Genomic DNA, 14929 nt, shown 5'->3' with positions numbered 1-14929 from the left:
ACCACTCCACTGGCCAGTCTGACAGAAGGACAGCGCCGCCTGCGCCACTCCGACTGCAGTGCCACTCGACAGAGTGAGTCTGACAGGCAGTCAGGCCTTGCCAAAGGAGCCACGGCAAACTCCGCTCCGCCCGACCCCAGGGCTCGGACTCGGGCTAAGACCCGGAAGACGGCGAACTCCGCTCCGCCCGACCCCAGGGCTCGGACTCGGGCTAAGACCCGGAAGACGGCGAACTCCGCTCCGCCCGACCCCAGGGCTCGGACTCGGGCTAAGACCCGGAAGACGGCGAACTCCGCTCCGCCCGACCCCAGGGCTCGGACTCGGGCTAAGACCCGGAAGACGGCGAACTCCGCTCCGCCCGACCCCAGGGCTCGGACTCGGGCTAAGACCCGGAAGACGGCGAACTCCGCTCCGCCCGACCCCAGGGCTCGGACTCGGGCTAAGACCCGGAAGACGGCGAACTCCGCTCCGCCCGACCCCAGGGCTCGGACTCGGGCTAAGACCCGGAAGACGACGAAACTCCGCCTCGCCCGACCCCAGGGCTCGGACTCGGGCTAAGACCCGGAAGACGACGAAACTCCGCCTCGCCCGACCCCAGGGCTCGGACTCGGGCTAAGACCCGGAAGACGACGAAACTCCGCCTCGCCCGACCCCAGGGCTCGAACTCCGCCCTGGCCTCGGCCGAACGACTTCCGCCTCGCCCGACCCCATGGCTCGGGCTCGGCCACGGCAACGGAAGGCAGACTCAACCTCGACTTCGGAGGAACCCCCACGTCGCCCTGCCTAGGGCACAGACCGCCACGTCAACAGGAAGCGCCATCATCATCCTACCCCGAATCGACTCGGGTCACGGAGAACAAGACCGGCGTCCCATCCGGCCAGCTCCGCCGGAGGGGCAATGATGGCGCTCCACAAGCTCTATGACGACGGCGGCCCCCAGCTCTCTTACGGAAGCAGGACGACGTCAGCGGGGACTCGTCCGCTCCAACAGCTGTCCCTCCACCAGGCTCCGCCGCACCTCCGATAGCCACGACATCACGCCAGCAGGGTGCCCAAATCTCTCCGGCTGCCACATTGGCATGTACCTAGGGCGCTAGCTCTCCCTCCGCTAGACACGTAGCACTCTGCTACACCCCCCATTGTACACCTGGATCCTCTCCTTACGACTATAAAAGGGAGGACCAGGGCCTTCTTAGAGAAGGTTGGCCGCGCGGGACCGAGGACGGGACAGGCGCTCTCTTGGGGCCGCTCGCTTCCCTCACCCGCGTGGACCCTTGTAACCCCCTACTGCAAGCGCACCCGACCTGGGCGCGGGACGAACACGAAGGCCGCGGGACTTCCACCTCTCTCACGCTCGACTCCGGCCACCTCGCCTCTCCCCCCTTCGCGCTCGCCCACGCGCTCGACCCATCTGGGCTGGGGCACGCAGCACACTCACTCGTCGGCTTAGGGACCCCCCTGTCTCGAAACGCCGACAAGTTTATTCTAAATTCATTTTAGATCACTGTGACCTAGCAGAGTGATTATTGAACGAACCACTTGAAAATTTTAAGGACATGGATATTCACTTCCCTTTATATGGATCTATCCACATAAAATAAAGAGAAAATTCTAGGAACCCACGGTGAAACTAATAAAGAAAGTGGGATTTTTTATTGGCTTATCTTTTTCACATAGATTGGTACTATATCCCGTGGAGAAAGAACCTTATTACCCGTAAAATTGGGCTTTGACTTTTTAGAGTCAATGCCAATTGTACCCTTGCCATCATAAAATTGAGAGAAAATTTCAAAAGGTAAAATGCAATACTACAAAAAGTGGTTCTGAAGCTAAGTTTATATATACTCCCTTGCGCGACAGCTTTGGTATAATTTGTGTTGATAAGTATGACCTCATTCATTTATCAACACACAAAGTTAATGAAATAATACATCTTCGTGGACTGTCACATAAACATTGTAATTTCATCATGAGGGAGTCAAAAGAAGTGCCAATGATGTAATTTTATTTTCACCTTTCTAAATTATAATCCGTTACCACCTTTTCTACATACATTTTTTTGTCATGTGTCTATACATAATCTTTATATTTAGGTATATTGTAAGATCTATGTAGTATCTAGAAAAACCAAAATGATCTATAAATTGGAATAGGTAGAGTATATTATTGACAACTCTTCTTTCTTGGTTATTTAGTCTTAAGGGTAATTATGGGGAGAGTTGAGAAGCACTATCGTCGTACGTGTAACAACAGAGCTTTAGGATAGAGCGGGACATAGGTTAGTGGACATAAGTGGGAGTTAGCCACAGACAGTTAGAGAGGTTATGGCCATAGTGTATGTATAACCATACGGTCTATTGTTACTCGTTGATTGATGAACACAAAAAGTAAAGAAGATTACAAGCCCAAACACCAGTGAGCATCAATACCTTCTAGTTCCTCCTCTCTTAGTTGTGGTGGAAGTCCTAGACTTATGGTCCAAATACACCTTTATGCCTCTTCCCTTGAAAGTGTGAACTCGAAATTAGCTCGTGTAATGTAATATGATCAAATCCCTCTAATCGTTACTTTGCCCCTCCCTTTTATAGTACAAGAGAGTAGATAGATTAGACGAACCTCAGATTCCACCGCCTATTGTTGGAGTTAATTATGCTGGTAGTTCCTACTGTTTCTCTAATTCAGGCTATACATCTAGAAAAATCGAAATAATTTACACTTAATTTGAAACATATATAGACGTGAGAAGGAAGATTCTCGCCGGTTGTGATGTATCAAAACTGTTTACATCCACTCGACCCCCTGTATGGATTCCGTTTGACCTAAACCTCGAAATTATATATAAATTAATTTGGATATGTTTTTATGTTCAAATGTTACCTTCCCACGTGGCAAGGTTGTGATTGTCAGCTAGCACATGCATATATAGTACTAGTTGCCCGTCATCTCACGAAAGCTATAGTAGTCAAGAAAAAAAGAAGATCCCAATGTGGGTAGCACGCAGTAGTACTAGCACACATCTGAATTCAAGTACTAATTGCTGCTAGCTGGCTATATTTTACCACTAATAACTTGATTTATGTACATATGATTAATAAGCAGTTCAGCACAAATAGAACATCAATGGCATACCATCCATCATCACTGATCACTTGGCTTACATCAGTCCATACATGCGAAACCACTCGTCGACCACGCTGTTGTCAGCGTAGGCATAGTCAGGAAAGTAGAGCAGGTCGTCGTCCCCCGGCTGCTGGCAGGTGCCTGTCGAGAACGATGAGCTCGGGCTCCCGCTGCAGACGGCACGACCCATCATGGCGTCTCCGCCATCGCCGGAGATGGCGTGGCTCCCCACGGATCGGAAGCGCGCCAGCTCCTCCTCGGCGAGCACCAGTCTGTCCTTCACCCTCATCAACTGCCATATATGCACCGATGCACGCACCCACGAAATGCTCAGTATCAGTATACACTGCAATACCTCCATGGAGACGATGAGCAGAAGAGGATCGGAGCTCAGACAAAAGAGTTAGGAGGAGGACGTGCGTGCATGTGTGGCCGGCCGGCCGGTGTGCCACACTGTCGATCATGTGCGGGCAGGGCAGTATTACTATTACCTCGTTCTCAAGGTGGCATTTGTGGAGGATGGTGGCGTCGTGTGCCTGCTTGAGCTTGGCGAACTCCTCCTCGAGCAGCTTGCTCTTGTGGCGGGCGCGGCGGTTCTGGAACCAGACGGCGACCTGCTTGGGGTCGAGCCCGAGCTCGGCGGCCAGGTGCACCTTCCGGCCCGTCTCCAGCTTCCGCTCCTCCCGGAAGCTCAGCTCCAGCATCTCTGCCTGCTCGTCGCTCAGCCGCCGCTTCTTGGGGTCCCCTCCCCCGTCCAGCTCGCCGCCGCCGCACCACGCTGCTCGACGCCTCCTGCGCCGCGCTCTCGGCCTCTCCCCCTGCGCCTTGCTGCCTGCACACCGCATATAATACACATCAATTGCCCATGCATGCATGCAGCAGGTGCATGCCCTTCCTAGCAGCCGGTAGCAGGTAGGCTGGTACCGACGACGAGCTGCAGTTGCATTTGCAGAGACGAACTAGCTAGCTACCGCTGAGTGAAAGAGAATGTACGAGTGCGCACCGTTGGGCATCAGGAGGGATGAGGAGGAGTCCGCGTAGGCGGAAGGAAAGAGTCCGTCGTATTGCTCCATCCTTTGCCTGCGCTCCCGGCCGGGCGGATCAGCTGCTACGTGCTGTGTGGCTGTGTGCTACGCCTTTCTCTCTCCTTGTGAAGCGTGAGGGTTATCTGGAGAGGGCAAAGGACAGAGAGAGTGAGGGAGAGGCTGGGGAGCTCGAGAGGACTAGAGGAGACGGTGCGGTACTGCGGTGTGGGTAGGGGTGGTAATGGGCTATTTAATTTAGTCTAGCAAATTTAAGGATCGAATTAAGTTAGGGTCGGATCATAAAACAATACAATTTTGAACTAACAAAATTAAGGGTCTTATTAGTATGTGAAGCAAGTATTAGGGCCATGATCCATTACCACCCCTAGGTGTAGGTATTGTGTGCTGGGCGAGGAGTTGCAGGAGAACTGGAGAAGTGGATCATCAAGAAGCGAGTAGCCGAGGACCGCAGGGCAAGCTAGGTTGCTGGGGTGTTAAGCAGCGGCCCTAGGAGTAGTATACATATGGTGATGATGCATGAGATGATGACTTATTATTAGCTGTTTTAAGCTGCTCTAACGCGATCCCAAAAACTAAATGCTGATGAGTTAATAACCATTGAAGATTTGTTCGGTTAGTGGTGGATTAAGAGGGATTGATGAGAATTAAATCTCACCCAATCTCTTTTAATCCATTTCAAAACAAACAGACCCTGAAGGGTCTATGCCTTTCCCGGATTCTATATACCATAACCACTGCTTGAGAAGCATCCTTCTCAAGCAAACTAATCAATAAGGTTCACTAGAACTTTCTCATAAGAAACAAGCATGCCTATCTGCAGGGTGTCATGGAGACTAATATTTCTTAATGACACGAGCTTAGCTGTTTCGAGATCGAGGCTGTATATATAACCACCATGTTCTTTACACGCACATCTAGGCTGTTCCCAGCCGAGATTAGCTAAAGGGATCAGCACTAAGCTTAGGGCTTGGGCACAGTTGTCGTCATGAGACTGGGCCGGGAGGAACTGGTCAGGAGCTAGGCGACACTAATTAATCCCCATCATCATGTGCTCGATTCCCTCATATATATGCTCCGTGATCTCCACTTGCTTTGTTAATGATGCAGGGGCGTGATTAAACAAGTGGAGGCGCCCTTGCTCCCGGACAAGCCACGCCCCTGCTTCCCAACCTCCAACTTATCTCCTTGGATCTGCCCAAAACCTGCATCGCTCATCTTGAATTGGCGGTGTCACCGAGACGCGGCTTGAAGGTCAATGGATCTTGCATTGGGATAGATTTGCCAGGACTTAATTTTTCTGCTGAAAGTTCCATGATGTGATGCCAACTGCAAGTGTTGAACACACGGATATATAAGAAAGCTTCAAATAATTAATCTCATACCGCATGTAAGTATAATAGAAAATGATAGACGACGACGACATACTGCCACCCATGAAATTCTTGTGTTTTGGTTTAACGATAAATACGACGAAGAACACGAAAACCAAGTTCTAGATCGCGACAGAAGAGAAATTATCTATCGCCTTATTCATAAAAGTATTCATACTGGTTTAAAACTGCAAGCAGTCTTCACTAGTACAAAGAGATTCTATACAGACGGTTCTAAACATATTTGCACTGGTGTTTTTCATAATCGTCAGTTTTCGGAGCCGGTAGAAAAAAATTATTTGTACAGACGAGTAACTGAGAACCGCCAGTGAAAATCAATTTCACCGGCGGTTGGGCTAAGAAAACCACAAGTGAATATTGTTTTTCACTGACGGTCCAGGTAATAAAACCGCTAGTAAAATATTTTTAAAAACATAAAATATGTTTTAAAAATAGCAAAAAATATTTTTATTAGGGAGGGACCTCACTAGAAAAAAATCATAGGTCACGGCATTTTTCACGTAAAACTCGTGGCTATGTGGCCTCATACCTATGACATGACTTGTGTCTATATTGTAATTTTTTTGCTCACATATTAAAACAATTCGATTATAAATTGACTATTTGAGCCTATAAATAAATTCAAATGAAAAGTTGTCAACTACAAAGTTTCATAAATTTTGAAGTTCTAGAATTTTTATTTCGATACTTTTTCCATGCGTGGTCGTTTGCAAAATTTCCATTTTAAATTTGACAAACTCGAATGCAATTTTTGAGAGCTGAGATGATTTCAAATAAAAAAGTAGTCCAATACAAAGTGTTATAACTTTTCAAAATCTACAACTTTTATGTTGGTGGTTATCATCCAATGTCATTTGAAAAACTCAAAAAAAATAAAGATAAAAAAAATTAGTGGCGGATTTCTTAAGAAACCGCCACTAAAAATCATGTATTTTTACAAACGATTTTTTTAACGAACCGCCTATAAAAATATAATTTCTAGTGACGGTTTTCTTAAAAAACTGTCACTAGAAATAACACTGTCGATTGATAACCGAATTCGTCGGTAAAAATTAAATTCCACAATAAGATTTAAGCTCTTTTCTAACGGTGCCTATTCAAGAGACGTTTGAAAGCTGAAAGACGTCTCCGCTCTTGGATATGCATATGGGTTTGCACGCGCACCGTTTCTACTTTTTTTACCCACTGATAACTCAAACTTTACCCTAAAAATCCATCCAACTCTCCTTCAATCCTCAGCGCACCCATTCTGGACCCACAAATCAGTGTCTTCAGGTGGTAACGAGATAATTTCGGGAGTTAATGCTGGGGGGCTGTCGTCTCCCGAAGAGTCGCGTGCGATCCTCCCAAGGACGACTTGCACTTCTTCCAGTTCGTGTGGCTGGGACAGCAAGGTTGGGAGAGGTCCTCAAGTTAACTCATCGGACTCCGTTTTAGCCGACCTAATCAAGAGGGCCAAGGCTTTTGGAAAACCACGCTCCTGCTTGTTCCGGCTTCATCAAGTCAAGGTCCCTAGGCCGGTGGCGGTGGATTTAAAAGGGGCCATCCTCTCATCGCATTCACCATCCTATGCTGAGATGGCTGCCCGTCCGCCTGCTCCAGCCAGCAGGTCGATTGAAGCTGCTCATCGCCCATTCGTCCCAAACAGCAGACTCCCAGGGATGGCGGTATCCAGACAGAGTGATGGGTGGCGTGGGCGCACCTCCCCACGTCAAGGACGTGGATTTGGAGTGCAGCCGCAGCGCCATGGTCCGGGGCACGGAGGTCCCCTGGGCCGGGGCAGTCTTGGTCGTGGAGCAGCGGGCCGGGGTGGACGATTTCCACCACAGCCGCGGTTCCAACAGTACGGGGAGGTGCCCGCGGCAAGCCAGGAGACGATGCCTCAGGCGGCCACTGCTGATGGTATGTCTTGGATGCCAAGGGATGCTGAGCGCAGGCAGTCGACAGCGGCTCCCCCAGGTAACTCTGTGAAAGCAAAGAAACTAAAGTCTCCTCTGTGCTTCCGTTGCAAGTTGAGTGGCCATTTAAATGATGAGTGCAAGGCAGATTTAGATTGTGTGGTGTGTAACAAGAAGAATTCACATGTGGTAGCCAAGTGCCCCCTACTGAAATTGCCTAAGCCCGATGCCTCCTTCTTTGGCTTTGGTAATAACGAGTTAGGCTTCTTTCGCATTCCGGATTTCGACTACAGGCTAGAAACACCTGACCCTGCCCCGACTGCTCTGATCAAAGTGAGTGGGGGGAAGCTCTCGACTGAGGCGGTGCAAGCTGAACTAGCTCGATTCATTACAAAAGAATGGGTTTGGGAGGCGCTACCCCATAGTGATGATTCCTTCTTGGTGGTATTTCCCTCAGTTGATGAACTGATTAGAATGGCTGATGTGGAGTTCACTCTCAAAAATCATGGAGTTACTCTCACCATCTCTGAATGGAAGGATGCTAGTGATGTTGAACCCAGTTATCAATTGGACGAGGTTTGGGTTCATGTGAGGGGAGTACCTCACGCTTGGAGGCATTATTTGGGTTTTTGGGCCCTAGGATCGGTAATCGGCGCCACTCTTGATGTAGACATGTACACCTATAGAAAGATGGGCGTCATCAGACTGCTTGTTGGTGTGATGAGCAGAGATCCACTACCCCTGACCACCGATATTGTTTTTGACAAGAAGGGATACGAGATCACCTATTCTATAGAGGATAAGAACTTCATTCCTGCATCTCCGGTGATTTTTAGGGAGGAGTCTCGTAATGATGGTGGGGGTGGTATGGACAAGGTTTCTGAACAAGAGGATAAAAGTCCAGAACATGCTTTCAAAAAGCATAAATTAGATGGGAAGGGGGGTGGTGCTGGTTCTATGGCAGGGGGTTTTGGTGATGGAGAAGATTCTCCAATGCTTGGGGCTGCTGCCATTTCACCCTTGGAGAAGGCTAATGAACCTGTGCCTGCTGTGATGAAGGGTTTTCCTTTGCTCAACTTGTCTGCCCTGCATTCTGTACGTCCCTCTTTGATTGGCCGAACTGGGGCAGATCTGAAGCTGCATAAGAATGGAATGTCATCTGCTGCTGGGTTTCTTTCTGGTGGCAAAAGGAGCTCTGTTGTTGGGTCATATGATACTAATGGCTGCAACTTAATGCTACAGAGTATTCTTGATGAGCAGATAGTGAGTAACATGAAAGGGGCTGACCCGACTGGTGTGATTAACTCTGTACACACGACCAGGATTGTGCCTGACGCAAGCAGTTGGTCCAAGGTACATGCTTTCCTCCCTCCCTCGCTTGAATTTGGTCCTACTATGCGTACTGAATTTTATCAGCAGGCTGCACGACAGGAGCATAGAATGCAGAATATTTACTCACAACTTTCTGCTGGAGTATTTTCTTGTGGCAAAAGGAATATTGTTGTTGGGTCAGATAGCACTAATGGCTGCAACTTTTTGCTACAGAATATTCCTGATGAGCAGTTAGTAAGTAACAAGAAGGGGGTTGGTCCGTCTGTTGTGCTTACTTCGGCACACACGGCCATGAATATGCCAGCGGCATGTTGCTGGTCCATGGTACATGTTTGTCCCCCTCCCATTCTTGAAATTTATCCTCCTCCTATGCAGACTGAATATTCTTTGCAGCCTGCATTCCAGGGACAGAGGAGTTTTGCATTTGAAAGGGAGGGCCAGCCGATGGATGATGTAAGGAAGATTGAACGCAGTTTGCATATTGGGGCGGGGCAAGTAAAATTGCCCATCCCACCGGAGAAGAAACTGATGCCTCCGGGGAAAGGTTCGAATTTTTTTCCATTATACAAAAACAATTCAGACTCACCTGCTTTTGTTCGTAGAAGTGCACGCTTTATTGCCTTATCTAAAGATGGATCTACTCATGTAGATGAGGATTCTACTTTGAAGGCTATGAAGAGGGCTTCTCGTCGCAATCTTGATGGCGATTTGAGTGGATTCAAGCCGGCTGGTCAAGCGCTACGCACGGTGTCCACTTCATCTCTTCCGATTGGGCCGTTTCAGTCAGGTATGGAGCAAGCTTCGGCTGTCACTGCTATCAATGATCTGTCAAATCTTTCTTGTGCCAGTAAGCTAAAAAAGATAGGATTCATGTTGGGCGATGATGAGTTTGCAGTTAATAGATCGATCAATGGTTTAAAAAAAATGGAATTGGATAGGAAGGCTACTAATTCACACACTACTCTTGAATCACCCAGCTTGGAAGAGAGCAATACAGGTAACTCTTGCTCGGTGAGTGATGAGGAGGTTGATGAAATAAACAATGACCTCTTAACTCACCTACTAAAGGATGTAGCTGATGCGAACTTTGACGATGTAGACCTGGACACAAAAATTTGTGATCTTATGGCATCTGCAAGACAGTCAAAAAAGCGCCCTAAAAATCATAAAAGCCAATATGGTGGGGGTATGTCGAAACAAAAAATGAATGTTTCCTAATGAAGGGCTTTTTCTGGAATAGCAGAGGTCTTTCAGACTTGGCTAAATATCGTTACATTTCGGAGGCTGTGAGGGACCACAACCTAGACTTCTTAGCGATAATGGAAACCGGAAAGCAGGATATGTCCACTGCAAATTTGGCGCGTCTGTCTGGTGGAGTAGATTTTATCTGGCACTGTCTTCCACCGAGGGGCAGATCTGGTGGCATCCTTCTGGGAGTTAGAGCGGATGCTTTTGATGTAACCCTTATCGCTGAAGGAAAATTTTACATTAAATTCCATCTGTGCAATAGAACAGATAACTTCAAATGGATTTTGATGGTTGCGTATGGCCCAGCTCAAGAAGAATTCAAATCAGCTTTTCTAACGGAGCTTGTTCGGGCTTGCCATCAGATTTCTCTTCCGTTCCTCATTGGGGGGATTTTAATATAATGAGAAGCAGTAAGGAGAAAAACAATGACAGGTTTAATGGTCGCTGGCCTTTTCTCTTCAATGCTGTGATAGATAGCTTGGATTTAAGAGAAATAGACCTAACAGGTAGACAATATACCTGGGCAAATTCCCTCCCCATACCTACTTATGAAAAGCTCGATAGAGCACTCATGTCTACAGAATGGGAATTTAAGTTTCCTTTGGTAACACTCCAAGCCTTAGATAGAGGCGTATCCGACCATACCCCCTTGCTTCTTAACACTGGCTATCCTGCCTTCGTTGGAAGTAAGAAGAAATTCAAGTTTGAACTGAATTGGCTACAAAGGGAAGGTTTTCAGGACCATATCAAGGAAATTTGGGCTAATACATGTAAGGGTCGTAACTCGGTGCAAAGATGGAATAATAAGCTGAGCGCATTACGGCGGTTCCTCCGAGGTTGGGCGGCCCAAACAAATGGGGATTATAAGAAAAGGAAATCAGACCTCCAAAATATTATCTGCACGTTGGATACTGAAGCTGAAACAAGAGATCTGAATGAGTCTGAGCTTGTCTGCTTGACTCACTCGCGTGACCAGTTGACCAAACTTCTCAGGGAGGAAGAGATCAAGTATTTTCAACGGGCAAAAACAAAGGATGTTCTCCTAGGAGATAACAACACAAAATACTTTCATATGATTGCCAATGGGAAACACAGAAAAAAGAGAATCTTCTCGCTTGAGAATGGCAATTCTAAAGTAGAAGGTCACGACAATCTTAAAAAGTTTATCACTGAGTTTTACAAAGGTTTATTTGGTGAGCCGGAGGAAAACTCCTTCACTTTAGATGAATCCTTTAATCAAGATATCCCACAGGTCTCTTGTCAGGAAAATAGCTTACTCACGGCAAATTTTTCGGAAACTGAAATAAAGGAGGCCATCTTTTCAATGAATCACAATAAGGCTCCAGGTCCGGATGGTTTTCCAGTTGAATTTTATCAACAATTTTGGGAGACCATCAAGGACGACCTAGTGCAAATGTTTAAGGATTTATCAAAGGGAGACCTCCCTCTATTTAGCCTTAATTTTGGAGTGATCACCCTCATTCCTAAGGTGCAAGAGGCAAATATTATTCAGCAATATAGGCCAATCTGTCTTCTGAATGTGAGCTATAAAATATTCACCAAGGTGACCACTAATAGGCTGGGTTCAGTAGCAGATAAGGTTGTTAGCCCGACGCAGACGGCCTTTATCAAAGGTCGTAATATCCTGGAAGGGGTGGTAATTCTTCATGAAACAATACACGAACTCCATCGGAAAAAACTCAGTGGTGTAATCCTTAAGCTTGACTTTGAGAAAGCCTATGATAAGGTGAGGTGGCCTTTTTTATATCAAACTCTCAGGATGAAGGGTTTCTCGTCCAAATGGATATCTTGGATTAAGACCTTCATTTCGGGAGGAAGTGTAGCGGTGAATGTTAATGACGATATCGGAGATTTCTTTCAGACAAAAAAAGGACTCCGACAAGGGGATCCTTTATCTCCCCTCTTGTTCAATATTATGGCAGACATGCTACAAGTGTTCATTAGTAGGGCCAAAACGGATGAGCAGGTTGTGGGAATGATCCCTCACCTTGTTGATGGCGGGCTCTCAATTCTCCAATACGCAGATGATACTATACTCTTTATGGATCATGATCCGGACAAAGCGTGCAATATGAAGCTTCTTCTATTTGCATTTGAACAAGCTTCAGGCCTAAAGATCAACTTCCATAAGAGTGAAGTGTTTTGTTTTGGGGCTGCCCAGGAGAATTTAGAACTTTATACAGAACTCTTTGGATGTAAACCGGGTAACCTCCCCATCAATTACCTTGGTATTCCAATCCACTTCCGAAAGCTAAAAAATAGAGACTGGGCTAAAGTCAAAGAGCGCTTTGAGAAGAGACTTAGCAGTTGGAAAGGGAAGCACTTGTCTATCGGAGGACGCCTGACTTTGATTAAGTCAGTGCTTAGTAGCCTACCGATGTATATGATGTCCTTCTTCTCCCTACCTAAAGGGGTCCTTAAGAAGTTAGACTATTTTCGATCGAGGTTCTTTTGGCAGGGGAATGAAAACAAAAGGAAATATAGACTTGCTAAATGGAACATTCTATGTCAACCTCAGGATCAAGGGGGCCTTGGTATCTTGGATCTGAATATGATGAATACAGCCCTTCTCAGTAAATGGTTGTACAAGCTACTCACCTCAGATGGAATGTGGCAACAATTACTGCGTAATAAATATGTTGGCTCAAAACCTTTGTCTCATGTGCAGTGGAAACTTGGTGACTCCCATTTTTGGTCAGGCTTAATGAAAGTAAAGCTAACCTTCCTCCGTTTTGGCTCATTCCTCATAAAGGATGGCTCTCAAGTGAGGTTCTGGGAGGATGCCTGGTTGGATGGGTCCTCTTTAAAAGACCAATATCCAGCCCTGTATAACATTGCGAGGAAAAAATTCATTTCAATATCAGAAGCCTTGAGCGTTTCGCCTCCGAACTTTTCCTGGCGGAGACAGTTATTTGGAGCCAATTTGATCGATTGGCTTTCTCTTTTGTCACGCATACAAGGTGTGGAGCTGTCCCACGAACAGGACACCTTCCGCTGGACCCTTTCCATGAATGGTAGATTCTCGGTTAAATCGCACTACGCTGCTTTGATGCTCAGAAATATCCCTAATGTTAATAAAGAGCTTTGGAAGCTAAAGGCTCCCCTGAAATTTAAAATTTTTCTATGGTATTTACGTAAGGGCGTAATCCTCACAAAAGACAATTTGGCTAAACGAAACTGGCAAGGTAGTTTGTCATGCGCCTCTTGTCACAAGGAAGAGACCATTCAACACCTCTTCTTTGATTGTCGGTTTGCTCGATCAGTCTGGAGCGTGTTTCTGATGGCCACCGGAATCAACCAACCACAAAATGTAGACCATATGTTTGGGGATTGGCTTCAAGGTTTTAATAGTGTGCTGAAACCATTGCTTCTACTTGGAGCGGCCGTGCTGTGCTGGGCGCTCTGGATCTGTAGAAATGACTTAGTTTTTGAGAAAAAAATCTTGTGTTCTCCTTTGCAGGTTATCCATTTGGCGTCACAGAAGCTATCAAGTTGGGCCATCCTTCAGCGAGAGGAGCTGCGACCGTTGGTTGTGGAGGGTTCGCGACTCTTGGTGCGAACGGCCACGGTCTTTTTTTCCCGGGTGCATGGGTGGCGATCTAGTCTTCGGATTGACTGTCGCTAGACTGGGAAAATTGCTGCGTTTATGTTTGTTTGTTTTTTTTAGTTTGGCTATGTGCATTAGGCAGAGGCCGGAAGTTTGTGTACCAAGACTATGTATCCTCTTGATGTATCGCTCTTGGTATCCTTTAATATAAAGCTTCCTTTATCGAAAAAAACTATCCATGTGAGCTGACCTTTTTTGCGCCACTTAAACAATAGTAGCTCCATATATTTTAATACCTATAAGCTGCTGAGATAGGATACGGGCCAATAAAGGAAGCGTGATTAATTAGCCAGTAGCCAGCTAGTGCGCTGCCGATGCCACGGCAAAACGTGGCAGCAATATAAAATGTGCTTGCCAGAAAAGAAAAAAAAGGTCCCCTCTCCCCCGTCAGCCATGAGGTGAGCAAAGACGAAGCAACCAATGCACCAATGCAATGGTTTGGCGAATTGGCGATTTTTTTAGCAACATACTATACTCTCCTTTATTATTAGAACTGTGTAATAATTATGTTGGCACCTTTTTTGGGCGTCAATCATTAGGTGGTGTACCGCCTGGGGGTGCCCTCTGCGGCGGCACGGACGGTCCGCGACCTGGGCGCAGGAGCGGTGCCTTCCCTACGTCACACCGGACGGTCCGCGGTTCTAGGCCGAACGGTCCGCGACCTGGCGACAAGGTCGTCTTCCTCCTCCTTGCTGGAATCTAGATCTCGTCCCCTGGGGGAAGAGATCTTAAGGTGCTCCGGATCGACAGGTCACCTGGGGCGTCCCCAGACGACGTGGAGTCGCCTAGGAATTAAGAGATCAATTCGAGGAATAGGTCTTGAGTGTACAACTAGATCTTGCCCCCCGGGAGGGGTGAGATCCTAGGGTCGTCTTGGGATCGGCAGGCCCCCCAAGACGAATCTAGTCGAATAGAGATGGAGGTGGATATGCCGAAGGCTACAACTAGAACTACGCTACATCTACTCCTAGGGCAGGAAAAGTAAATAAAGTAATTTGTTCGATTGGAATGTGTTCGGGGGTTCTCAATCGGTCGTACCCCTTTATATTTATAGGGGAGGAGGTCTGGACCTGTTCCTAAGAGATAGCCAACAACTCCCACGTGATTAGATGGATAACCACGCACGAGATAAGGATAAACACCCGAGTTAATCTAATCTCGGGACACGCGGACTGTCCGGGCCCAAGGGCCAGACCGTTCGCTCATTTTGGTGTCCAACATATGCCCCTGCCTTTTGGTGGAGTTTGGCGAACCAAAAGCACCAGT

General features: G+C 47.1%; 2 protein-coding genes across 3 annotated transcripts; one reads left to right on the top strand and one right to left on the bottom strand.

Annotated features, from left to right (window-relative positions):
- Positions 1 to 2981: 2981 nt before the first annotated feature.
- LOC103647776 (homeobox-leucine zipper protein HOX14) lies at positions 2982 to 4562 on the bottom strand. Its single transcript, XM_008672294.4, has 3 exons — positions 4124 to 4562; positions 3612 to 3952; positions 2982 to 3412 (listed from the first exon to the last, which is right to left on the bottom strand). Exons 1-3 carry the CDS (start codon positions 4191 to 4193, stop codon positions 3155 to 3157), a joined length of 669 nt encoding a protein of 222 aa, XP_008670516.1. The 5' UTR covers positions 4194 to 4562; the 3' UTR covers positions 2982 to 3154.
- A 3371-nt stretch (positions 4563 to 7933) lies between these two features.
- Positions 7934 to 13835, top strand: LOC103647775 (uncharacterized). Of its 2 annotated transcripts, none has more exons than XM_008672293.4 (4): positions 7934 to 9111; positions 9193 to 9331; positions 9437 to 9574; positions 13517 to 13835. In XM_008672293.4, exons 1-4 carry the CDS (start codon positions 8128 to 8130, stop codon positions 13657 to 13659), a joined length of 1404 nt encoding a protein of 467 aa, XP_008670515.2. In that variant the 5' UTR covers positions 7934 to 8127; the 3' UTR covers positions 13660 to 13835. The 2 variants fall into 2 exon arrangements, with proteins under 2 accessions (XP_008670515.2, XP_008670514.2); XM_008672292.4 differs by having other exon boundaries at positions 9181 to 9331.
- Positions 13836 to 14929: the final 1094 nt, after the last annotated feature.

This window comes from Zea mays, chromosome 2, assembly GCF_902167145.1.
Source record: "Zea mays cultivar B73 chromosome 2, Zm-B73-REFERENCE-NAM-5.0, whole genome shotgun sequence".
Taxonomy (NCBI): Eukaryota; Viridiplantae; Streptophyta; class Magnoliopsida; order Poales; family Poaceae; genus Zea; species Zea mays.
Note: the sequence above shows the minus strand (reverse complement) of the source record. Positions and strands in the feature narration are given on the sequence as shown.